Source organism: Watersipora subatra, chromosome 4 (assembly GCF_963576615.1).
Source record: "Watersipora subatra chromosome 4, tzWatSuba1.1, whole genome shotgun sequence".
NCBI lineage: Eukaryota > Metazoa > Bryozoa > Gymnolaemata > Cheilostomatida > Watersiporidae > Watersipora > Watersipora subatra.
The window spans coordinates 10,532,421-10,559,340 of NC_088711.1; the positions used below are offsets into that span (position 1 = coordinate 10,532,421).

The window sequence follows — 26,920 nt, forward strand, 5'->3', positions numbered from 1 at the left end:
TTAGCATTTTTAAGTAGGAAGCAAACTATTTTCTAGTTTATCAGATGAAGTGACCAATATTTATCACTAAAAATGCCACCAACAAAAATATGCAGTATGTATTGCAGTGTAAAGTTTCGTTGATTTAAGTAACACGCTAGTTTTTATACTTCATAGGGTCACCCATGACGTGTATTTGGTTCTTTAATTACATTGTGTAGCTTATTTCGCTACCAATTAAATAATTATCAGTGTCATCTTATAAAATTATATCTTTAAATTATTGGATTGTTACACATGTCATTTAAAGTATTTAGTACATAGTAACTTTTTATGTTGTTTTGCATTGATTGTAATCCGTTTTAATCTCTGGATTTATGTAATACATAGTAGAACTAAACCATTATGTATAAATTTAGTTGTGTAATTTTTATGCTAATGCTCATATTTGAAAGTTTTTTGGTGGGCTGTAGTGAGCACTGTAGCTAGCTTTACGATAAAGCTGAGAAGTTTTAAATAGTCACCGTTAAATACCGATCCCTTAGGGTACGACCCCGTATGTGTCTCACCAAAAGATAGCAATAGCGTTTAATCGTTCAACTTTATTTTCATGTTTTAATTTACAGTTATTATGGTCTACAAATAAGTTATCTTGGTGGTGCTATCAATGAGCACTTGATCTTTTAATTCAAAATGTTCAGCTGTATTTCCTTGCAAGCGATGTTAAGAATTTAGTCATGATTGTACAATACTAGGTAAATAAATAAAGTCCTTGTGGATTGTTTTAGCCTGATGGTTATTGGTCAACCCATTTACCTGCGGTCAAAACTATTATCAAAATATGTATAATTATGCATTAGCTGTAGATTGTCAAATATAAATCTATTCCTTGAAGATTAGCACTTCGTTATATATTGTCTTCATACATGATCAAAAGAATGTTTGATTTATTGGTTGATTTGTGCTTTTATGAACATGCAAATTCTTCTCATTTGTATTTTTCCATTTCTTTGTTTTAGGTGATACTGTCAGTGTGTCTAAAGCATACCTATCTGGAATATGTTTACCTTGTCAATTCGAATGAGAGTCGTATAAAGAGGCAGGTGCTGAAATAATGGTAAGTGCAATATGTTACATTGAACACTGTCGCACATAAAACAGCTTAAGGCTTGTTTTTTAACAAATCCCTTTTTACCTTATGGAGAAATGTTAGACAGTTCTGCACAAAAATCGGCTCATCATAAAAGTTTTCGTTGTGTGTTTATTGCTTTGACCAGTCTTGAATGAATAGATACAAATTTGAGTGTTATATAGATCAGTGCTGGCGCCAACAAATAAAATTGTAAGCTTCCTGCACCAATCACTTTTTTGCTGCTAGACATTCTCCTAAACTGCTGAAATAGGCCCATCAAAGTCCTCAAAGCCCTTAAAGATCAGGACAGCAAATCAAACGATTGTTAGAATATTAGTTTAGATAAGTGCTTATCCTAGTCTGATGAGCTACAGGACGACCTCCGGTTTCCAATGTTTCAGATGTGGAACAAATTGGAATTCAAACAAACTATTTGAGACTTTGGAACTTTTTGGAATTTGAAACTCTAACATTACTTAGATATATGTACTGAAGAAGCCTGAGCACTTTCAATTTTTTTTCTCTCTCTTTATTCATCCGTTGTGTGCAGATATGAGCGTTGTGGTTTACGAAGTACTGACTATAGGCCTATTTTGTCTTTTGTATGGCATGTAATTTTAGCTGTTTGTCAGAATAAGACACAAATTTATTTTAATAAAAATATGAGGAAGTGAGGCTACAAGCTGCTACAGATTAGGCTACACACGTCTCAACTCTCCCTTATTTATTAATAAAGTACTTATGTGAAATTCAGTGTACTTTATATACTCCTCACTAAATATACAGTTTATAGTTTATAACAATGTAGAATTGCTTTAAAAAAGTTGTTTTTTATGTTTTGAAATGAACTTAATTTGGTAACATTATCATTATATTATTATTAAAAGTTTATTATTTATTATTATTATATTTATTTATATTTACATATTAGAAGAAGTTGTTTTGGTTTGTCATCTTGCTTGGTGAACAACCTTATGTTACAAACTGTACAGTATAATATTACAGAATATAATATTATAGTATATAATATTACAGTTTATAATATTACAGTATAATATTACAGTATATGATATTACAGAAAGATTTATCTGTTCTATCCTAAGTGATTGTGCAATTGTTTTTGATGTAGTCCTCAAACTGCTACCTAAATTTGCTAAGAAAGCGGTCATCGAACATTCAGTAAATGGATCACAGATTTCCCTAATGCTTGAGCACTTTGAATTTGGGCGTCCATTTTCATCATTACGCCAATTAGTATGTTACATGGTGTTATTTGACTCTTCTTAACACAGCTTTCAAAGCAATATGTGCGCATGTGTAATCTTCTAAAAGCAGGTTTAGTTGACATGAAATCAGTTTATAGACACTGAGTTTATTCAACTCCTGTTTTGTTATGGGAATTCAGGTTGCCTAGCTTTTAGCATTTGTGCTGAACTTTAACTTGCCAACATAGCTGTGCTTAGAAAAGTAAGTACATGAGGAAGTAACTCTAAATCCTTATTAAAGTCAACATTTTATGAGTAGACATAGTTCATAGACATAGTTATACATTTAATTCTTTTATTGTTATCAGTAGTTAGGGTATTCTGTTTATTTTTGTGCTTGCATTTTTCCCAAGTAAGCAGCCCCTTAAAGGAATCATGCCTTGCCCTCAACGCTGTCACTCCCTACTGTGCTGACACTATGTAGGTCATCTAGTGATTATATTGCTCATCGCGCTGATTTTACATCTTGTAAAGTCTTAACATGGAAGTTACTATTCTGGTGTCAGCACAACAATAAACTTCTTGAAACTGTTAAAAGACTGAAAAGAGTTTTTGTTGGATTGATGAAATAAAATCAACATAAAGTCTGTATACAACCCCTACCTGCTGTAGTAACAATCTCTCTTAGTTCCCCAGCTAGGTATCGAGCCAGTAACAGTTGCCATCATGTGACAGTTGCCATCATGTGACAGTTGCCATCATGTGACAATTGTCATCATGTGAAAGTTGTCATCATCTGACAGCTGCCATCATGTGACAGTTGCCATCATGTGACAGTTGCCATCATGTGACAGTTGTCATCATGTGACAGTTGTCATCATCGGACAGCTGCCATCATGTGACAGTTGCCATCATGTGACAGTTGCCATCATGTGACAGTTGTCATCATGTGACAGTTGCCATCATCGGACAGCTGCCATCATGTGACAGTTGCCATCATGTGACAGTTGCCATCATGTGACAGTTGTCATCATGTGACAGTTGTCATCATCGGACAGCTGCCATCATGTGACAGTTGCCATCATGTGACAGTTGTCATCATGTGACAGTTGCCATCATCGGACAGCTGCCATCATGTGACAGTTGCCATCATGTGACAGTTGCCATCATGTGACAGTTGTCATCATGTGACAGTTGCCATCATCGGACAGCTGCCATCATGTGACAGTTGCCATCATGTGACAGTTGCCATCATGTGACAGTTGCCATCATGTGACAGTTGCCATCATGACTGCATCATACAACTTGCAGATGAACTATAATAACATCTCTCTCTACATTTAGGCTACATGCTCGGTATTCCTTAATTTGTCATGCCTTGTAGTGGTTAGCATTATCATTTCACATATTCAAGTTCATTTACATAGCTTGTGTGTGTGTGTGTGTGTGTGTGTGTGTTTTATTTCACCTTTAAAGATTACACAATTGAATTAATACTCGAGACAAAATATAATTAACCAATGCGTGAAAAAATAACAATAAGTAAGAAATGATGATGGGGCCCATTGCGAAATGGCAAAGCCAGTGGTACGCGAGCCCGAGTCAGCAGCACAAAAACCAGACCGTAACACTCACTCTCCAGACTGGAGATGGTGCCTCAGTTCCACCTTATATTTACCGAGACATTTTATTGATCTTATTGAATTAGGTAGTCGATTCCACAGCGCAGGTGTTGCAAAGTTTGAGGATCGTTGACCGGCTAAAGTTAGATGATTAGGTACGGGAAGAGAAAGTAATTGATGACGAGTATTATAAAATGGTAGTGCTGGATCACATTTTGAGTAAAATAATTTATGGGCTTGAATAAGCAACTTATATTTATGCAATTTATCAATAGTTAAAATATCAGAGGTTTTAAATAAATCGTTTGTTGGAAATCCAAATGGCTTACGGTTAATGATTCTGACAATTTTCTTTTGAAACTGTATTATTTTGCTAAGATGAATTTTGGATGCATTGCCATAAGTTTCTATTGAATAGCATAATTTGGAGTGAATAAGTGTGTAATAAAGCATAATCAGCAATTTTTTTGGAATGAAAGCACTTATGCGGTAAAAGATGCCTGATATAGGCCGTAAATCTAATAAAAGCTTACGAGCGTGGGAAGACCAGTTCAAATTTTTATCAATTGACACTCCAAGAAATTTGACTTCATCAATTGCTTTAATAAAAGTGTTATTAAAAAGAATAGGCTGATCAAATTTAATTTTGCTCTGGTAATTTTTAAAAACAGTAAAACAGGTTTTGTCAAAGTTAATGGTTAATTTGTTCGTTTGACACCAATCAGCTAGTTTTTCAAGATCAGATTGGACTTTAGGTAAATCGTCATTTAGGTTCTTTGAACTCATAAACAAATTGGTATCATCAGCATACAATATAGGAGTTAGATGAGTTAAACAATCACAAAGATCATTTATGTAAATTAAGAATAAAGTCGGGCCTAGCACCGAGCCCTGAGGTACGCCACAAGTCAAATTGTCAGCGTTAGAAAAAGTATCATTAATTTTTGTTGTTTGGGTTCGGCGGGTTAAATAGCTTTGTATCCATCTGATGGTTAACTCACTAAAATTAAATTGCTCTAGTTTTTTAAATAATATTACGTGATCGATCGTATCAAAGGCCTTCCTGAAATCTATAAAAATTCCTATAACACATTCACTTCGGTCAAACGATTCTAGAATTTGGTTAGTAAAAGTTGAGATGGCATCAGATGTGCCTCTAGCTCTTCTGAATCCAAATTGGTTTTTATATAAAAGTGATTTATTTTCTAAATAATCAACAATTTGTTGATTAACAAGTTTTTCCAATATTTTACTAAAGACTGGTAGAATTGAAATTGGACGAAAATTACCGCATTCATTTAAAGAACCCCATTTGTGCAAAGGTAATATTTTAGCTTTTTTAAGTGCATCAGGTACCTTCCCAGTCTCTAGTGATTTGTTAAAAATCTTACATAAAGGGTAAGCAATACTCTGTGAAACCGATTTCATAAATTTAGCAGTAATTTGATCTAGGCCAGAGGCTTTGTTTGAATTTATTGTATCTACAATTTTTAATAAACCAGTTATATCGATGTATTGGAATTCAAAAACTTCACCAGCATTATTTTCAAGCCACAATGCTTGATTTTGGATAGGGGGTTGAGGTACTAAGTTTACAAATTTCAAGGCCAGTCTTTTACCAATATTACTAAAAAAGGAATTGAGCTCATTAGCTTTTTCAACATCCGTTATGGCTAGTTCATCAGGATTAAGATAACAAATCAGTTTAGAAGGCTGTTTATGGCAATTTGTCTTTTGTTTTCCTAGAAGCTCATAGTTTACAAGCTGCCAAATCTGCTTTGAGCTGGTGCAGCTATTGAAAGCTTGCGAAAAATAATTATATTTGGAGTCCCTCAAATTCCTGCTAACATCGTTTCTAAGTTTGTTATATTGGCACTTCAATTTTAAATTAAGTGGGTTAGATAGAAGTTTTCTATGAAGACGATATTTCTTTTTAACGCTCAACAAAAGGTTTTCAGTCATCCATGGCTTTAAGAAAGTTTGATTAGATTTAGTGTTTACTGATTTTTGGTATTTACATTTCTGGGAACAATCAGATAATTTGTCAAAAAAAGCGTTATAGAAGTAATCGACATCATTTGAAAAGATTTTGTCCCAATCAGTGTTTTCAAGCATGATTCTTAGACTTTTATAATCAATTACAGGATATGAATTAGTAGTTTTTCGGGAGATGGGTTGATTATTTTTAAATTTGTGAAAAAATGAAAATGTGGGCAAGTGGTCACTAAAGTCTGCGCTTATAGTTCCAGATGTCACTGTCGGACTAACAAAGTTTGTCAAAATGTGATCCAAGCACGTCCATTTGTTTGAGGGCTTAAAATGGTGGGTTGCAATAGTTATAGTGTTATAAAAACAGTAAGTTGCTAACAAGTTGGCATAGTCATCACTTGAATTGTCTAAATAATCAATGTTGATATCACCAGCAATGATGTGATTACTTGCGTGAGAAGACGAAATGTGGCGTTCAAGATCATCAAGAAATTCAGCAACACCTTGTCCTTGAAAACAAGTGAATGTATAGAATAGTTACAAAAACTAAGTAAAAAGCTGTGATAAAATGAAGCATAACATATATAATTATCTTCAGAAGTTTTTTTATTAACTTATCAAGGCTGAAAAAAAGTTTTATTTATAGAAATACTAAATTTGCAAAAGCAACCCGACTCTCAACTTTGGAACTGGTCACTACAACCTAACCTTTTGTTTTTGTGGTGACTAGTTATCTAAAATACTGGTATGTTAGTTTCTACTGAAGTAATCGGGTTAACATTAATTGCTTTGTCATTCTTCAGCATGATAACAAAATCGCAAGTTTGTATGGCTTTTACACACTGTTTTATTAATATGCATCTCATTTTAAATTTTATCTATTTATTTACGTTTTGAACTGTCTAGCGATGCCTCTGTATAACTGTTAAATGCAGTCGTTGTTAGTATCATAGTTGTTAATCAATACGCTTTTAAATGTTACATACAACTCTGTGTTAACTTCTTGCATTGACAAAAGATACGGTAGTATAGTTCATTCTGATCTTAGATCCATAAAATAAGTAAGTTTCCATCAAACTTTACACATTTGCTACTCTGTTGAGAGCACCATATTAATATCTACAAGTATAAGTTATTAAACATTGTCCAAGGCTTCTATATGCGTTTCTATTTAGGGTACTTTCAGCTTATTAATATTCTAGCCTGTGTCCCTTTACGCGCTGGTAGATAATAAATATGCCCGTGTGTCTGTGAGTAATGCTAGGACATCATTAGGCCTTTGTTCTAGTAAGTTCTATCAAGGTGTAAGCTTGCAGGATTCTGCTAATATTGCGCTATCCGTGTATTTAATCAGCAACTCACAATCGCTGGCTCACTTGAATACTAGCAGTAAGCAGGTCTCATCTCTGTATCGGGTGTCTAATATTTGCATGGCATGGGTGTCATAGTTGGGGTGAGTGCATGAAATACAACTACATTGTCACCACTATTGTATCAGTAGGGGGTAGAGGAGGGGACGAAAAGCCTTAGGTTCCAATTCACATTCTACCAGTGATAAGCACTTTTTGTTCTGTAACTAAGTCTGTTAACTATAAGCTGTTTTAGGTCTGTTTTTCCTCACTTTGTTATGAATTACTTGTATGCCCTTCATTTTATGCGGTTGTATCTTTCTAGTCATTTCTTATTGTTGATATTCTTTCAGCCAACCTTATTTGTATTATATTTGTGATCCTTTTTATGAAGCTTGTATATATGCTGCTGTGAAAGGCCGGTAGTTGTTTGTGTGAAGCCCAAACATAGAAGATTTTAGACTGGCACCAGAGTATGTAAACTGAGCTCATTGCCTCCCATTTTGGAGGTAATGGACTTTACTAGCCTACAATTTAATAATTATTTTCCCTAAATGTTTGAGAGGGAGTTGCGTGCCATCCCGAAGTCCATTTTCTATTGAAACTGTTGATCCTCTGCGGGTTTGAGTTTATCACAACTATGATGATCATTGCAGTCCATGAGACTTGGAAGTGAAGGCTTTAATGAAGATTTTAAAAAGCTCCCTGTGTTAATCTCCTGACTAACATTGGATCTACAGCACGGTTTACATTTAATTCTTAAACTGCATTTCTACATTTTGCTCATAATGAAAATGTATAAGATCTAGGAAAGTTAACAATTCATCTTCTTTTGGGCAGAGAAACAAGCTATGGTTAAAATACGGTCTATTGTACAACAACGTAAACATTTGGACTGTGGTGTACAGTTCTTACTTGTTTTACAATAAAAATGTACAACATTAAATAGCTTTTCTGAGTGTATTGGTAGCTAAAAATTTTATGACCTTCATACGTTGGCTCAGATAAAGTGCACAAATTTGCAAGGAAACTGCTCGATATTCTTAGAATCTGTAATTCTACACTGAACAGACACAATCGGACTGCAAAACACTTTGTCATGGTGTTGATTATGCATCATTATGCAAACGTGTCTCCTTGGAGTTGTAAAGGTCTGGCTAGCCTCTACTGTCAGTAGCATCCAAACACCCCTTTAGGTAAGCACATGATAATGTTAGGAGTTAACTCCTCTCTCTCTTAAATAGATGGCTGACCATACAAGTCTGAAGGAAGAAGGAAATTCTCACTTTAAATCTGGGAACTACTCAGAAGCTCTGGTCTGTTACACAAAAGCTTTAGATATCGGCGGCGAAGCCCCAAGCGCTGCCTTTCAGTTAGCAGTACACAGCAATAAAGCCGCTTGCTATCTGAAACTACAGGATCCAAAACACGCCCAAATAGAGGCTAGCAAAGGTAATAGTAATGAGCTTGTAAAGAGCTTGGGAGTGGCTATGAGAGACAGTACTATGGTAATCTCAACTCCTGTATTGCATAATACTTTTATTTTTGTAGTCCCAGTTTAAACCTTAAAACAGCTATAAAAAAGCTTAAATATGATGTTTTAAGTTTAATCTTAAAACATCATATGCTCTTTGATGAATGTTTGTTTTGTGGCAGTTTTTACTTGGTACCTGCCTTTCTTTCTCCCATTTATCTGTTGATTGTGTCACGCACTGTGGTCATCTCGTTGGCTTCTAGGGAGAGGCAACTCTTGTACCCAACGGGGGACACTGCAGCATGACGTTGTGTTGTGTTGGAAGATTTGCATTCATTGAAAACAGTGGAGCTACAATATGTATTGGACTAATTTATACAATTTGCTTAATTGTATGCGTTGGTATTATCGTCGAATTTGTCCTGACAACCTCAGCACACTCGTAAAGAAGCAAAATATTTTAAAGAAAAAAACAGATGTGTCATGTCTTCTCAATATGTTCCTTTGTAGTTGAGGGTTTTCTCTTGTTTAAGTCAACAGTTAGAAAGAGAGAGAGAGAATAAAAGAGATGTATATCTCTGTTATAGTTCAGATAGATGATAGCTTGTTCATATTCTCATCATTTGTTTATCTCTGTAGATAGCAAGGTATCCATGATATGAGATCCTATTTTCTCAAGAACTGCTGAATGATATGTTTGTAAAGCTCTCATTTAATATAGGTATTGTGTACTAGTAAAAAAAAACAACTCCTAACGGAAACCTAGAATCCCTTCTCTATTTTTGTCGTAGAGTCGTGTCATACCAGCTCGTCTTGTAGCTCTTGAATACAACTCTAATGATGTCAAGGCACTCTTTAGAAGATGTCAAGCCTTAGAACTGCTGGACAGGAAGGAGGAGGCTCTCAAGGATGCTGTTAAATTAAGGAATTTGGATCCTAAGAATAAAGCTATTGTTTCTGTATTGCAACGATTGTCTGCTTGGGCCCAGCAGAAGGTAATGTGAACTGTTGTAGAATGTGTTCCTCATTCAGTGTATGTGCTAGCTGCTGTTTATATTTCTGCATGCATATCTAAGAAAAGTTCATCTATATACATCCCAAAGTTTGTTGTTCGTCTGTCCAGCGATGAAGTTTTAGTAATAAAAAATCACCTTCATACTGGATTTGAACTCACAAAGATTGCAACTGCAAGCATGCATAACCGCGCGCATAACCATTGAATAACAAGCGCGTGTAACCACAAGGCTAAGCCATTCTTAATACAATCAAATTCTATGGTTAATTCCAAACTTTCATATTTCATTGAAGCATGGGGCAACCCACCTCCCACACGTTTTACAAATTTGATAACATTTCAAAAGCACATGATAAGAACCATTCACAAAAAACCCGCCTCACTTACACCAAACCTCTTTTCAAGTCATCATCCATACTACCTATCATTCACTATATTCATACTGCATTATACTTTTAGCCCATCATAAATTTTATTGTAATTACATTTCTCGCACATTATATCAAACTCAATTCTCAAATTTCTGTCTAAATCTCCCACAATCTTCTTCCCGTGCAGGCCATCACATGGTGGATTACCAACAGGCCATTTTTTGGAACCAACTTCCTAATACTATAAAAACATTGAGGTGGCCAGTTTCAAGAAAAACTTGAATTACATTTTTTTACATATTTTTATTTGGTTTTCTCAGTTCGTATTATTTGTATCATTACTAAATCATTTTGCATTGCAGTCGTAGCAAAACAGACTATATTTAGCTATTACTTGCTTATTATTTCACACTTACATTTAAACACCGTTACAGTTGTTTTTTTATTTTATTTATTTCAATTGCACGAAACCCTTTTTTTATGATACGAAGTTGAAAAGTTAGAATGGTAACTGTTGTTATATGTTACACAAAAATAAATTTTTGTGCAGAGATTTTTTTATTACTCGAGCAACGCCGGGCATTCACCTAGTAGAAATATATAGTAGACAAACTAGAACATCATTTCTCTGCATTTACTTACTCTAAAACTCTACTTTGATTTGTTTGTTTAACTTTCTAGGATTTAGGTTGTCAGTTCATATATTCAAATTTATTTACACAGTTTCTCATGGGGACAAATAAATGGTACAAAATTCTTAAAACTAAGTAAAAAGCTTTGATAAAATGGGGCGATAATACATATATTGGCACATTGCATATTGGTTGCTTTGTTTATCGATTTTATATAATATGTGTATAGTTTAGCTGCCTAATATGTTATTCTGAACAATCTATGCAGCCGCTTGACATCAAACTTTTTACTTCATGTTAGAATGACAGGATAGACAGCACAGAAAGTAAAGTGTCTCAGATGGTGGAGTTAGTGTTCTTTGACACATCAGGGAATAAAGAGAAACGAGAACAGGTTAGCAGTTTCTATATAAGTTTGTACCGTCTTATTGGCTATCTGCAGTTTGAGAGTTGTTTTCTCCTCCCTATCTGTTTGGTATCTGATGCTAGTTAGACCAAGCATTTTTGTGTTTAGGAGGCTTTATGGACCTTGCTGCAACTGTCGATGGAATGAAGAACTATTCACAATATTTTTATGTTTTTTATTAATTTTCATTTTATTATTATTTTTCACCATCCTATCTGATTTGTGTGAAATCAATGTTATGTATATCTCTGCGACAAATTGGTGGTTTGGTGGCGCTTTGGCTATAGCCTGAGCCCAAATGTTGAGTAAAATTCAAACCATTCAGTAATTTACTGTGAAATGACCTTGTAGGCACTGAGCAATCTTCTTGTACTGGCGCGAGAGGAGGCAGGCTCAACTAAAATGTTGGAGGCGGGGCTTGTGAGCAAATTTAAGGCTCTGTTGCAGAAGGTAGAAGGAAACATGAAGCTCAATGTTATTAGAATTCTCGCTAGCCTCTCCGTTCACAGCATTGAAAAGGTTTGTTATGTCGCTACGGACACATATTTACCGGGTAACACCGATGTGTCTCAAATCTTTCTTATACACCTCTGCCAACTTTTGCTCTCGAGACATAATGTAAATTCAGTTTTTTTTATTGCATCTCAAACTGTTGATTCAAGCAGTTTTATTTATGCGACAGTACTAAACTGTAATTTGAGTGTTTTAGCTCCAGGCTGTCTCGGAGTTGAACAGTTTTTCCTTATTTAAACGCACTGGTTTTTAGAGCTGTTTTCGAGCCTCTTAATATACAGTTCAACCTCAGTTTTCAACTCTCTCAAACAAATTTGAATTAGAACAAAAAATTAGAGCTCTTTTACTTGGAATGAAATAAAAAAATATGGAGTCTACTAGGGACCCGACACTATCCAGTTGCAGACTGCCTCTCAGTATTTCTAGTGTTCATCCATTGTACACAAACATCTCCATTGTTCATCTATTGTACACAAACATTTCCATTGTCATCATGAAATACTGACTGCATTTTGTGTATTACTGTACCATATTATTTTATCTTTCATTATAATAAGACATGCAAACTGCATGTGAGGAAATAAGAAGGAAACCAAGCTGCAATAGTACATTCTGTAACTTGCTTTATTGATAGAGTACTCATGAGAACTTGAATATACTTTATATATTACCAGCTGTCTTAATATATTAATTAGGGTATAAAATGATGTCTAATGCTTTACAAAGTCATTTATTAAACAGGCTTTAGTAATGCATTATTTTGGTTGAATGCGGTCTGTCTCACATTTACAAGTCTGTCCTCTAGGCAGAAACTGTGTTTGATGTTATGGGACTACCCCTGCTCATCAGCTTGTTCAGCCAGCCGGGTGAGGACGCGTGCAATGCAACGAGCAACCTCTTCCAGTCACTTATCAATGGTATCACAGACTTGCACATCTTCAGGGAAGAGAAAGCCAAGCATGAGATACATAAGGAGAAGACGGGAACACCTCACGGCTCTAAATTCAAACCTCTTAAATTATGTAGGTGGTTTTTATGTCCTTCCAACACTAGTTTTATTATAGCCAGTACCAGGCAGTCTCGCGCACCGTGAGAGATCATCTGTAATAAGTATGTGCACAATTATTCCCAAGTGCAGCGAGGTGATCAAGTGGTGCAGATAGTAGTGTGCCCGGCTGCTAGGCCGAATGTCTGAGTTCGAATCTCATGTGATGCAATTGTTTGTTCTGACCATAGACCTATTAACTATACGTATGTAGTATAGTTAATAATAGTATATATACTATTATATATGTATAATTAATAGGTCTATGATTCCGACATTCAACCATGGCTTTGGATGGGCTTGGCTCTTATTATAGTAAAGACTGGTGGAATGCCCGGCATTGCACGGGTATTAAAAATCAGCTTATAAACAGTGACAGCAACTCCACACTTATAAAACTCAGCTTATAAACAATGCCTCTTGCCATTAGCCTGGCACAGTGCCAATGACTAATTTAAGTAAGCTCTCACTAATACATAGAATGATGTTGCGCCGTAACGGAGAGCGGTAGCGTATTTTCACCCACGTAGTGCCATATATCGCTCAATGAATCCATCAATCTTGCATAGTTAAATTGGTAAGGAATTTGTCTGGTGAAGAAGAGGTTCCGAGATCAAATCTTCTGCAGTACGGAGTCTTCGTTTCAAGATTACAATAGCTAGAACTGGACATACCGAACTACACAAGTACACACAAACGTTGAAATCTATATATAGTGAAATATATATATAAACAGCAATGGCACGTTTACTTCACATCTTTAAAGGAGAATCCTCCTCCAAAACAATTTAGGGTAACTTGACTGGATGAGTTGTCTCTCAAGCAAATCTCTTCTGTAGAGGGACATCGTCCCAGATAGTCCCTTCCTTTTTGTAAAGAATTTATGAAGCGTAACTTGCTTCTCCTTTTGTTAACGAATGTTTCCATGCTGTTTCCGGAGCTGTTCCGAGCGTTCAATTCTAATGCGCATGCTCTAGTTTGGTCAAGAACTGAGTTTATGTTCGAGATCCAAGACGAACAGATCTCAATTTTTTAGTCGAAAATCGAATTGATCGAGAACTGAAGCGTTCGAAAACCAAAGTTCCACTGTATATAGATTGTCTTATTGTTATTGTCTCATGTTGGTTTGAAATGTGAATCAGTCAATAGATGACAAGACTTTTGAAGTGTCAAAAGCACATTGTCACTAAATGTTAAGCTTTTCTAATTGTCTTAGTAGACACTGTCGACTTTGGCTCACATTGTTGTTATGTAACTCTGTTGGTTTATTTTCTATCACTCGCATTTTAGATTTTAAATTTTTATTTGTTTGTAGCCAGCTATCAACAAGATCTGATTGACCAGATCATGCGTTATCTAGTCAAATATATAAACAGTAATAAAGTGTCAGCTTATGGCAGAGACTGTATCATACAGCTTATCATCAGGAATGTGACTTCCTCTGATGGACTCAATTGGACCAAACGATTTCTTGAAACTGATGGTGAGTGTGACTGTTTTCTTAGCATCAGTTATAAATAAGTTATAGCATGAGTCAGTGTATAGGTCAGAAGTCAGCGTATAGTTACTGCTATCTGTGACTGCTTGCTAGGTTCGACACGACTGATGGAGATTGCAGGAATGACATCTGGTAAATCAACTATTCCAGTGAGCAGCAGCACTCGGTTGCACTGCTCAGTGCTCATGTCTAAGATCTGGGACGATACGATGACAGACCAGCAGAGGGAACAGATCCGTACGCTTACTGATGAGTATTTTGTGTGAGTTATAGCAGTTGTCTCCTCTTGGATCATATTTCCATTGAAATCTGAAAAAATGTAAAGAATAGATCTATCGGTGGATGCTTTTGCTCGCCTGTTAAAGCACATTAGCAAAAGAGTAGTAGTGTGAAATAATTTATAGTCTGGGAACATTGGGGTGTCTGGCTTGTCCAAATGCTAGCCTTTACTGCAGGCTACTGTGTTTTTAAGCATGGGCTATTTGTTAGTGCCAACTCCACAAATAGAACCTCTATTTTTGTGCTTGTTCATACAATTTGTTAACAGTCTATGTGTGAGTTTAACCAATGACAGACAATCACAAGAGTTCAGCAGCAAATACATGAGGATCTGTTGATTGGATTGTTCACAAACTGTTGCACTGTGACATATGTACATGTATGTTATTTCAGTGCTCAATTTGAGGACAAAGTTTCCAGAAGCTCCTAATGGTAGGATGCGATAACAAGCTTTTTTGAAAAGCATAGCTTTGCAGTTAATCTTTTGCATTCATCTCAATTTCATAGATTTATTGCTTGTCCGGATCCTAGAAATTTTTGTAACATCAGAGCCCTCTACTGCTGCATAGTAGACCAAGACTGTACTTTGTCAGCCACAAACTATACTAACGCTATCGTAACTGTACCTGTTAGTGACAGATTATTATATCATAACAGTAACCTGTTAAGGGTAGTTGTGATCCATCAGTGAGAGACTTTGGTAACATAACTGTTATCAGTATTAGGTCATGCTATTATAACTGTCTGACCTGTAGTCTGTTAGAGATAGACCGAGGTGTCATTCGTATAATCTGTCCTTCAGGGAGCAGTTTGCAGACGCTTCATTTGACAGTAAACTAGATGCCATAGTGGCATTGTCGACTCTACTGCAGGGGCCCACCGAGCTGGGCAACTCGGTGCTTGCTAAGCCAGGTATTATGGATATGCTGCTTGCTCTCGCTGGTTCAAAGGAAATTGCTCATCAGGTGGGTGGACAACTCTCAGTTAATAGTCTCATTGGCTGGTTTGGTATCTCTAGAGTCTAGACCATAAAATGACTACTTCAACACATTAATGATTTCCAAGCCAAAATTGTTCATTTTGTTGAGTCAGCTTTCTGAACCATTTTTGGGGCATGGGCAGGTCCCTCCAACCTGGTTATATTTAAATATAGTCATTTGTGAGTGACTTACATGGTAAACAGCATTAATACTTTTATGCTGACTTGTAGCTGATAGCTGTGGAGGCTCTCGTGCACGCTACATCTAAGAAGGACAAGTGCGTAGGGATAGTTGACACGGCCATTCCAGTCCTTAAACAGCTTTACCAGGACTCACCCAGTGATAACATCAAAGTTCGGGCTCTTGTGGTAAGTAATACACGGACAGGGTGCACAACTCTATGGTGCGAGAGAGAATTGATATGGTTTTTGAACTTAGTAGCTTTGAGAGGTTCACGTGATTTTACAAGTGTCTAAATTTGTGCAAAGTTTTAAATTCACACAAAATTAGATAAATTGTTTTTGTATTTTCCTACGAGATGTGCACCACTTGTGTCTGACCTGTATCTTGCTCTTGTTATTGGGAAGTGTTACAGTACATATCCTTTGTTATGATACGATGTTGTGTTAGATTAATTGATTCACATATCTGCAGATGATGTGCAATAATGTAAGGATATGGCATATTACATTAGAGCATTTGATGTGACACTTTTACATAGGGCAGGTGAAATAAAAAGCATATGATTTACTGCATGATACCACGTAAGTATAATACATATGGTGTATTATACTTATATGGTGTATTATGTGGCTTATGATATTTTACAGGGCATATGATGTATTACATGTGTTACATATTACAGGGCATATGATGTGTTACATGGGGTATATATTTCAGGGCATATGATGTGTTACATGCGCTATATATTTCAGTGCATATGATTTATTACATGCGCTATATATTTCAGGGCATGTGTAAAATCTCATCTTCATCTGGAACAGATGCTGCTGATAAAACTGTGTCTGATGACTCTCAGTTGGCGCTTTCTCGATCTTGCAGAAAGTTAGTCAAATTTCTAATTGTGTGTTTGAAGTGGGTGTTGTTTTTACACACAATCCTGAATTGCCGCTGCTTTTAACTCCTAGAGACGACTCGATTGTCCATAGCTCAATAGGCTCCACTTGTCGCCTCTTCACCAACTCTTGTTGAATAGTTAATCATGGCTGGTCATTCGCATCGCTAGAAGGTCTTTGTTCTGTCTGATGAATGAAAGCCCGTGGGAAGAGCTAGTTCTAGGCATTCATACACCGGAATAACAAAGTACTAGAGCATTGTGCTATTTCCTCAGGTTCCTCGCAAATGAGTCCAAGGATGTGGATTTAAGGAAGTGGTCAGTTGAAGGCCTCGCCTACCTTACCCTTGATGCTGAAATCAAGGAGGAACTCGTCACAGATAAGGCAGCTATTCAGGCACTCATCGACATCGCCAAGGTCAGGTCTCCTTCCTTCATGAGGAATATAGATGTTTCTGCAGGTCTTTGAAGAGAGTTCTGTGAAAGATTTTTTTACTTTTACTACTAAATTATAAAGTAATTTATATTATGGCAATGAAGATCTTGTAAATACTATTTGGTTAGGTTTGCACTAGGGTGTCAAGTTAAGCAAGGTGCTCATAAGCTGTTCTCATTGCAGGTAGGAGATCAGACAGTTATGTTTCCTGCTGCCACAGTATTTGTCAACCTTATGAATGCTTACGACAAACCAGAAATCATGCCTGAGATGAAACAACTTGCCGAGTACGCTAAACAGAAAGTTCCAGAAGATCACCCAAAGGTATTTAACGCTATCTTTAAAATAAAGGGTAATTCTATGGCAATTTAGCATTCATCTATTGAAAGTAGACATGATGCTCTACTAATACTAGTTCTGATATTTGCTTTGTATGTCAAAACCTTTGTATGTAGCAGCGATGTTTTTATACGAATACATGGTATTTTGTTTTAACTGTTTTAGAGCTAGAAACAACGACAAATAGTTTAAGTAATTATGTTTAAAATGAAGTCGAGTGTTTTATGTAAAACTATGTAAAAACTAGAATTAAAAACTTAGATTATATGTAAAATCTAAATAAAGCAATGAAGTTTTTATTAGACACAGGTCAGTTGTAAATGTAGTCTAAGCAATGTGTAAGTTTTGGTAATAGAGTGAGGGATAGACTTGCATAGCGTAACTTACTTAACTTACACTTGTGCACGGGTTAAATCAGTTTAATTTATTTATTCCTTAATTGATTGTACATATTTTTAATTCTGCCCTCTTTTTTACTTTTATTTACAAAATTATTATTTTTAGAGAAATTTTAGATGTTATACATCGGTTGGAAATTATGTCAAGTATTGCGACAAAAATTAGCTCAAATTTTGTGGTCGACGTTGAACAAATTGTTATGTAGAGGTGACTGTGAGTCAGGGGTTTGGAGCCTGTTATTATTAGTCATCAGCGACTCCGAGTACCAAGTATTGCTAATTCACACACTCGATGATATACTTGTCTACAAGTACATTTTGTAGTTCCTTATGAAGTACAATTACTTCTCTCTTCAGGACAAGGAAGAATATGTATCCAAGAGGATCGATACTTTGATCAGCTATGGAGTAGGGAGTGCTGCCGTAGCTTTAGCCAGCATCGTTACAGAGAGTAATGGATGCAAAGAACTGCTGTCTCGGGTCTTCCTCGCATTGGTTACCAATGCTAAAGATAGAGGAAAGCTCGTGCAGCAGGGAGGTGGGAAGGTAAGGGAGGCCGAGCTAACAGTTTGATATAATTCTATACGCTCATTGGCTGCAGATGATCTTGTTTTGTGTAATATGCGAGAGCTAAGTGTGACAGCTACAGGCAAATGCCGCTGACTTCATATTTGTACAGTTGTTTATGCAATAGTTACTCTGTGCTTATAATTATAACCAAAGTTAACCTATATGACAGCGCATTTTAAACTCCTTGACAATAGAATTTTTTTGCTAAAGAATGGTCAAGAACCAATAAAGTATAAACTTTTCTGATTTTCACAGCGTAATGTGTGGAATGTAAAATATGTGGAAATGTGATTACAAGCTCTTAAAAGCTCAAAAACGAACAGTTAATCGCAACCATCACGAAACTGCTGTAGATTGGAATCAGTATATTTCTCTGACGTTGTCATTACATTTGCTTATTGTTTTGTCACGTGATGTTCTCACGCGATGAAAAACAATAAAAGGCTCAATATAAAACTTATCATAGCACTAGTTTATGACAAACACTTCGGGTTTTACCGAAGACCCCGTATCAAATATAGATGCTCGCTACTTTACAGTTTTGTTTCGGCTTGGTCTAATCGTCTAGTTGTAATCTGATCATGTGACCCACACTTCCTGCCAAACAGCGCGAATAACTTCTGCAGCATTTTTCGACTATTCCAGGTGACCAACAGGCTTGTCATGTTTATCAGAGGATGATATGTACTTCTTCGAACCAAGGTTAACAAATTACACGAATTTTTACCTAGGCTATAAGATATCAGTGCTAAAAGTGACAGCATGACAATGATAATGAAACAGACGCGTAAGAACAATAGACATATTTTTATTGAATGCGTGAAGTATGTTTGTGAAATATTTTGACGATTAAGGTTGCATGAAAGTGTAAACAGAAGCCATCATGTTCAGTTACGTCCCATTTGAGCTGTTTTGGAAAGAAATTCTAATCTACGGCAGTTTCATGACGGCGGCCATTAACTGTTCGTTTTTGAGCTGTTAAGAGCTTGTAAGCACATTTCCACGTATTTTGCACCTACAACGCAGCAGAGTAGGACAGGTGAATATTTTGATACCAAATAACTATAATGTGAATTTTGTTGCAAGCCAACCTTTAAAAAAAGTTGCTTGCACCCGCGACATTAATGTTGCGCTGCCTATGGGATAGTGCGGAATATATGTACCGTGCTTTTCAGACTATGATCCGCAACATTTTTCTGATGTTTTGAGCCATGCGGCTTATATAAGGGTGCGGCTATTCTGTGTTTTTTCTTTCACCGCTAGGGCACATTAATCGGAATCTCCGATTAGTGCCCTTCTAGCGGTGAAAGAAAAAACGAAACAATGCCTAACGGTACTGTTCCGTTAGGCATTGGGTTGCAAAGCGTCGGTTAATACGGAACAGTGCCGTTAGGCACTGTTCCGTTTTAACCAGCAAAGTTGCTGCCGTGTTAAAAAGCACCGTTATGAATTCTGCGGCCTATACAAAAGGTGCAGCCTATGTATTGTTTTATTATCGGTTTTTTGAAAATAAAACAGATGCGGCTTATAGAGGTGTGCGGTTTATGTGATTTAACTGTCGCTGCGTTTGCTAAAGAGCTACAACTATTGCTGTAGTAACTATTGCTCTCACATTCCATTCGATTTCACAAAGCTAACACATGACAGCTTCATAGCAGAGCATCCGCATCTTGATAAGTGTTAACAACTAATGATATTTACTTATCGCAGCTAAGGTTCTGTGAAAACAAAGGATATGGAGAATATTACTTTTGCATGGGCACATTTGTTCCATGAGTGCATAACTCCGGGATTAGAATAATGTTGTCTGTCCCATAAAACTGCGCAGACTGCCACTTTCACAGTGTATCCGAGTAGAAATAAAAATGAAGCAAAGTTGGCTCGTAAGTGCTAAGATCCTCCTGCTTTGAATGAAAGCATCGCAGGACATATTTACCAAGCACTATTAGTTAATTCTGCTCATTGAATGATGTTGATAATATTCATAGCTTCTCAGCTGTTTCCATAGCCTGCTCGTTTGTGGAGCAAGGAACCTCTGCATCATGAAAAGTCATCTCACTTGTCTTGCTCCTAGTGTGCGTCAATCTTGAGAGTTTACTGATTGTATCTTACTGCGGCCAGAGCAGTTCACAGTCCTGCTTGTATTCTCTAGGTGCTCATCAAGCTCGCCTTGGATAACTCGCTTACTGGAAAAGGTCTCGCAGCTCAGGCTCTGGCTAAGATGGCGATTACCATGAACCCTGAAGTCGCTTTTCCTGGTCAGCGCATTCTCGAGGTCGTGCGACCTTTGCTTAAGCTTCTCCACCCAGATCGAACAGCCTTGCAAAATTTTGAAGCCCTCCTTGCATTAACCAACATCACATCTGCTAGTGATTCTGCCAGGTAGGCATCCTTACAGCAATGTGTATCCATTAATTTTTATGTCCGCTAGTACCCTGGCAGTCCTGTTTGAGATCATCATGTAATATAAATATATCCATGATTATTCCAGCATAGGAAAAAGTGGCGGAGTGGCGCAGTGGTTAGTGCTCCTGTTTGCAAAGCTGAGTAGTTGTGTTTAATTTTTGTGTGAGGTAATATTTGTTGCTAAAGCTCTTAGTGTAGCTTCGAACAGACAGATGGACTTACGTTTCCGTGATTTAATTTGATGTTCACAACACAGTTGTTGGCTAGGCAAATTTGCTATGAATAGAGTTTTTCTTGCATATAAGCTTAAGGAGATGGTTGGTGTAGGGCTTCTGGTTTGGACCGTATAATTTTGAGGACTTGAATTAGCTAACGACAAACTTGCAAAGATTTTGTTAAAGTAGCACATCACCAAAATGTGTCGTTTAGGCAGAGGGTCGTATCAGAACGAGGTGTGGCTGATATAGAGATGTACATGATAGATGACCATGAGATGCTGAAGAGAGCTGCTACGGAGTGTTTGTGCAACCTCGTACTTAATGAACAGGTGAGCGCCTCTGTTTGACGGCCTAGTTATAGAGATTTCTATACTCAAATAAGTTAGATAAGAATATGAGTATATTCTTAGATTGTTGTTTAGATGGCTGGAGTAATCACACATGATCATCTTAAACCCAAAAACCTTTTTGAACAAATTTGTTTGAGATCTGATAATTTTCTGCTTCCAATAATTTAGACCATAAAAAATTCATTTATTCAATTCTTGCCATGTTGCTGCTTAAGATCGATGATGGGCCAGCAGTACACGTGCAGAACTGTAACAGCTGCAGTTTTGATTACATTTCTTCCAGTAAAAGTTGGGAAGCAAGGGGGAAGAAGAAAGGGATATTGAAATATATTCTTTTGATTTTTAAAATTATGCAAATAGCTTGAGTGAATAGTTATAGACCATCCCCTGTGTCTGTAGGTTGCAGAGGCCCACTTTGGTGAGAATGACAAAGTTAAACTGCTAACTTTGTATTGCGGAGATGAAGATGAGGCTGTTCAAAGGGCGGCATGCGGAGCCCTCGCTATCCTCTCCTCCGACTATCCTGAGAAACTTGTGGAGAAAGTCACAAAGGTAGATACAATTTTTCACTGGATATTGATGCCCAGGCCAGTGTTTCATTGGATAGTGATGCCCAGGCTAGTGTTTCATTGGATAGTGCTGAATAGGCCAGTGTTTTATTGGATAGTGCTGAATAGGCCAGTGTTTTATTGGATAGTGATGCCCAGGCCAGTGTTTCATTGGATAGTGCTGAATAGGCCAGTCTTTTATTGGATAGTGATGCCCAGGCCAGTGTTTCATTGGGTAGTAATATCTACGCCATGTTTCATTGGATTACCATTATTCATTGGAATATCCGCCAAGACAAGCATTTCATGGCATTCAAGGCCTGTGTTTTATCAGACAGTTATACCTCGATCAGCGTTTGCTGGATAGTGATGCTCAGTCCAGTGTTCCATTGGGTAGTGCGATACCCTAGCCAGTGTTTCATTAGGTGGTGATGCAGGGCCTATGTCTATGGCAGTGTAACATGCTCTCGAGAGGTTGCTTGTTTTGTTATGAATTTCCTGATAAGGTTATGGGCTCACGCTGCTTTTGTTAACTACTATTCAATACTCATAGATTTTGCGGAAAAGTGAAATGTTCACTTTAGTATCTTCGCTCATGTAACATCTCTGCCCGGGCTCAACTGGCTGTCACTCGTCATCTAATAGGCTCTTAGTGATAACGTATGCAATTAGCCTTTATGTTCTAGAATGTTCCTTTTTTCTAAGTTTCTTTTGCAATAGCTTTGCTTACCACTGGCCTTAAAGCTGTCTCCCTCTTGCAGGTATCTTCATGGAAAGACTGCTTGCTGCAAGTGTTGGTGTCAGAAGAACCAGGAGTTCGTCATAGAGCCGCTCATCTTCTCTCAAATCTTATGCTGACAAACAAAGATTTTTGCGAACAGGTTGTTTCCTGTCAGCTATTTGAGGTGCTCATGGCCATCAGCAAGGTCGAAGGCGCAGAGATGGCTGGAGCCAGGGAATGCGCGCAAGCAGCTCTCGAGGCAGCAGCATCGCACGAACTTGTCAAGCCTATTGATAACTCTAGCTGATAGGGTTAATAAATCATGGCGAGAAGCACAGGTGCTAGCGACTTGCTCATCTCTTTCGTCTTATTTATTGTCTTCCTGTAAATTGTACAGCATATTTTGAGTGCTTCATCGACTAGCTTTAACAAGCTACTACTTTGAATAATCTACGTGTTAGACAAGAATATACACTTTAACTTTTTGAGCCTGAAACCAGCTACACTAGATAGTAGAATTACTTGCAACGGATATGTAGGATAAGCGTCATTTTTCATAAACTACAAACTCCATCTCATTGCGTTTTATAGTTTTTGACAACAAATACAATTGTTGCAAAACATTTGATGGAAAGATACCCATTTGAAGACCAGCATTTAAGTAAGTTTAATAAAAACTAAATAACATAACAAGTGATGTTCAAGATAACAGTGATAACAGTCGTTTTGTTCTCGTAAGTCCATAGAAACTTAGCTGCGATTGTTCTGGTTATTTATATTTAATTCCAATTGTAATAGTTTGTTTTGTATTGCTATGCATATTATACATGTGTATGACGATCAATGGTTGAAACTGAATGCTCTTAGATTTAGATAAATGGTTTTATATTTCACATTGTTACAGCCATCTCACCTTTTGGAAAAGTATTAATAAAATATTTCATGGTTGAAATAGACTTTGTGAACTGGTTTGTGTAGGTTTTGGGGCAAACTTTTTCTTTGTGTTGGGACCCTTTACCACACTACCAACAGAATCTTTGCTGGTTCAATGTAAACATGTTCATCATGGTGTATTTTTAATGCATGGTATGTAGACAATATATAAAATTAGAACAGAATAGAAGCATAGCTGCTAATACATATTAATACAGCTTTAGTTAACATTAAAGTATTTGTCAAATGTTGTTATATAATCGTCTAGGTGACAAATATTTCCAGATTTCTTTTCTTCGAACTTAACTATTAGCAGTTTTATTCTCTGCAGTGGCGGAAAGTGTCTGCTAATTATTGACATGAGGTAGGTTGTTATAACAATAAATTGTCTAGTAAAACTGTCACATTGCAGCTAATTATGTAAGCATAGGACTAGCTGGCACTAGACATGAAGTTCTTACACAAATAACCTGATAACACTACGATTTATTTTGAGATAGCGCTGTGAGTTTCTACACAAAATGATTATAATGGCATGGTAGCCATTTCCTACGTTAGACATTCGCCTCTGCAGGAAGCTTTGGTAAAACGAGCATGCTCCTTTTAACAACATGTAATCGTTGTGTCTTTTTATACAAACTCTCGTCAGCTGATGTTGTCGTCATCTTCCATGGATTGCTGCTCATGTTACCTCTTGAAATGATTGATATTTGTGAACAGCTGCCCCACATCAAACTCCTCACCGTTTTTCTAAAGGTTCCACATAACACTGAGTATATCAGGAAGTTGAGAGAAGCGCTTAAAATTATCAGTAGATTTACAATAGTGAAAATAATATCCCAACTACTGTCATGCTTGGAATTATTGGAATTGAGGCTATTTCCATTATATGTAAATATTATTAAAGCTACGGCTGCTGGGCTGTGACACAAGAAGAAGACCATTACTACAACGATTATGGTCATAGTAAGTATCGCGCAGCTTCGACGTTCTTGCTGGTGTGTTCTGAAACGACGAAATGGCGCCATGGCTCTTCTTTCCTTCACCGCGATGAAAACTGATCGAATAAGCAATGAATTGAAAATGGAGAGAACAAATAATGGGGCTACCACAAAGAGAAGAACCATAACTCCCCAATTATAGACTACATGAAAGACGATGCTCTCACTATAATGCTTGTTTGTCATGCTTGGTATTTCCGCCAATGTGTTGGGTATGTGAAGTAAGACAACTACCAAAGTTCCAGTTAAAAGTATATAACGAGCCTTTTTTGGCGTACAAAAAGCTAATCTCTTCATTGGATAGGTGATCGCGATATATCTCTCTATGGTGAAGGCCATCATAGCAAACACACCGATATTTGCTGACACGTCTGTGATGAGTTTGGCAATGTCATGCATCTTGTGTAACGAGTCAAGTCTCGGAAAAATATAGTGGAAATGGTTTTGGATCGGCACGAGCCAATTTGGCATAAGGACTCCAATATTAATGACTAGCAGATAGACGAGGTCTGAGCATGACAGAGCAACGAGATAATCAGAAGTTGAACACACTCCCCACTGCATTCGCTTTCTTGTCCATACAAAGATGCAGACGATGTTTCCTATGATGCCAAAGAGAGATATCGGTATTCCAAGAACCTGATAGCAAACGAATGCAGTTAGCTGTACGGCATAGGGTTGCATCGATATGTTTCCTAACAGCACCTGATCCGTGGTGCTATTGGAGGCTTCCATCTGTCCACTCATCTTCCACGACTACAAAATATCAACAGTGCCAACAGACCCAAAAAAAACACAAGTGCTTGTGAACCAAACCTTAAATATTGCAAGAGCTTTTTTCAGCAGCACCAAGCAATTATTTACAAATTATTTAATTAAAATATGAGAAGCGGTGACATATTTTTGCTTTACTTTGCTAGCAACATAACAGCATTTACTATTAGCCATGACTGACTGACTTCACCATAGTCAGACATGTTTTATCAGACGGTTCTGTCTCGCTGCACATACTTGCTACTGCCAGTAGCAAGCTGAATGGGTTGTTACACTGACACCAGCTATCCTTTTGCTAAACTGAATGTCTACGTGAATAATCAATACGCAAAAGAAGAAAGCAAATTAAATGACAAACTCACTAAAAAGATCTTCAATGCTCCGGCGCTTCTTGGGTTAACAACAGTGACAGTATTGGCATTCTTCTTTTCCAGTTATTGAATTATTAATTTAGACGAATGCATGAATTACATACATAGTCCATTGAAATAAAATAAATAATGCAAAGTCAACACCCAATATTTCCTGACGCATTGCTGTCTACCACCCTTCAACATTAATAGCTATGTTCAAGTACCTAGCTGGTCATGTGATCCTAGCTATTGTACCGAATTGGTAATATATCTATTGTTAGTCTTTACTGAAGTTCACCAAACTTCACATCTGACACCCCATATGATCGACTACCAGTAAGCCAGGCTATCCCCGTGATGTCCTTCATATTTAATCAGATAGCCCGGAGGTGGGTGTTCAAGAGACTGGTTCTCAGAAACCAAACATAGTTTTAAACCCAAATATTTTAGCTAGCTGAGGACGGCATAGACCTTATGTATCTGAGGTTTCAATTATATCAGTCAAAAAATGTGGAAGCGTAGAAAATGTGGACTAACCCACACACGAGCGCATAAAAAAATAAAATATTTAATTTATATTTTAAATAAATGTAGAAGTATTTAAAAAAATATAATTCAAGCGCTATAGCATTCCACTCTTATCTAACCATTTGTCTACATTTGCTACTAAGAATGATTAAGTCTGAAGCAATAGCAAGGAAGTAAGAAAATAGTATTTTTATGGAATGTTGTTGACAATGTTCAGTTCTGATATCTTTAGGGTCAGAAGGTACTATGTAGCTGCTGCTGACAACAGCTGCACAAGAGAGTTACTGTGGCTAAATCACTGTATGGTGTCTAATCAAAGTTTATAAACCTGTTGCAAGCTTATAATTTTATCATATATTATAAAATAAAGCTTACCTTCTAGAAGGTTTGTTCTGTAAGAGAAATAAGCATAACACTTGGTGAAGGCCCAGCAGTCTGACTGCTATAAAAGTCAATACTGGTTTTGCTACAACCTTTCTTGGAAGCGTAGGCCTAAGAATTAAGATATGTATCGCTGTAGCTGATTGGCACATGCCTGGGTGATTGGAATAATGAGCATCGTTATCATATTATTAGTATTGATATGAAGGGACAAACAAGCTTGATGTTGAAAACTGAATCTTGCGCTATTAACAATTTATAAACAACTTTCAAAAATTCTTGACAAGTAACCTTTGTGGTTTAATATAACTTTAACAAGGTACACCGTGTATGAGTGAGAAGTGAAATAAACATTAGAAGTTATCTACTCTCTTCATCAAGCAAAAATGTTTGCTAATGA

The 26,920-nt window shown here is 36.9% G+C and overlaps 2 protein-coding genes across 3 annotated transcripts; one reads left to right on the forward strand and one right to left on the reverse strand.

Annotated features, from left to right (window-relative positions):
* The first annotated feature begins 1,055 nt into the window (after window positions 1–1,055).
* On the forward strand, window positions 1,056–23,335 carry LOC137392916 (protein unc-45 homolog B-like). Of its 2 annotated transcripts, none has more exons than XM_068079280.1 (18): window positions 1,056–1,096; window positions 8,521–8,728; window positions 9,570–9,745; window positions 11,070–11,162; window positions 11,526–11,693; window positions 12,493–12,709; window positions 14,048–14,215; window positions 14,324–14,492; window positions 15,312–15,474; window positions 15,720–15,857; window positions 16,460–16,554; window positions 16,841–16,982; window positions 17,184–17,324; window positions 18,095–18,283; window positions 20,460–20,689; window positions 21,143–21,260; window positions 21,681–21,833; window positions 22,591–23,335. In XM_068079280.1, exons 1-18 carry the CDS (start codon window positions 1,094–1,096, stop codon window positions 22,855–22,857), a joined length of 2,838 nt encoding a protein of 945 aa, XP_067935381.1. In that variant the 5' UTR covers window positions 1,056–1,093; the 3' UTR covers window positions 22,858–23,335. The 2 variants fall into 2 exon arrangements, with proteins under 2 accessions (XP_067935381.1, XP_067935380.1); XM_068079279.1 differs by lacking the exon at window positions 1,056–1,096 and adding an exon at window positions 7,311–7,380.
* A 702-nt stretch (window positions 23,336–24,037) lies between these two features.
* Window positions 24,038–25,231, reverse strand: LOC137393903 (FMRFamide receptor-like). The gene has a single exon (XM_068080617.1). The coding sequence runs from the start codon at window positions 25,229–25,231 to the stop codon at window positions 24,038–24,040; it is 1,194 nt and encodes a 397-aa protein (XP_067936718.1).
* Between the last annotated feature and the right edge of the window lie 1,689 nt (window positions 25,232–26,920).

Bases quoted from the DNA above. Each gene is read 5' to 3' on its own strand.
- LOC137392916 (XM_068079279.1), top strand. The intron at 8,729-9,569 runs GTAATAGTAATG...CTCGTCTTGTAG, and splicing joins CCAAATAGAGGCTAGCAAAG to CTCTTGAATACAACTCTAAT. The intron at 16,555-16,840 runs GTTAGTCAAATT...CTATTTCCTCAG, and splicing joins CTTTCTCGATCTTGCAGAAA to GTTCCTCGCAAATGAGTCCA.
- LOC137393903 (XM_068080617.1), bottom strand. From the start codon at position 25,231: ATGAGTGGACAGATGGAAGCCTCCAATAGCACCACGGATCAGGTGCTG.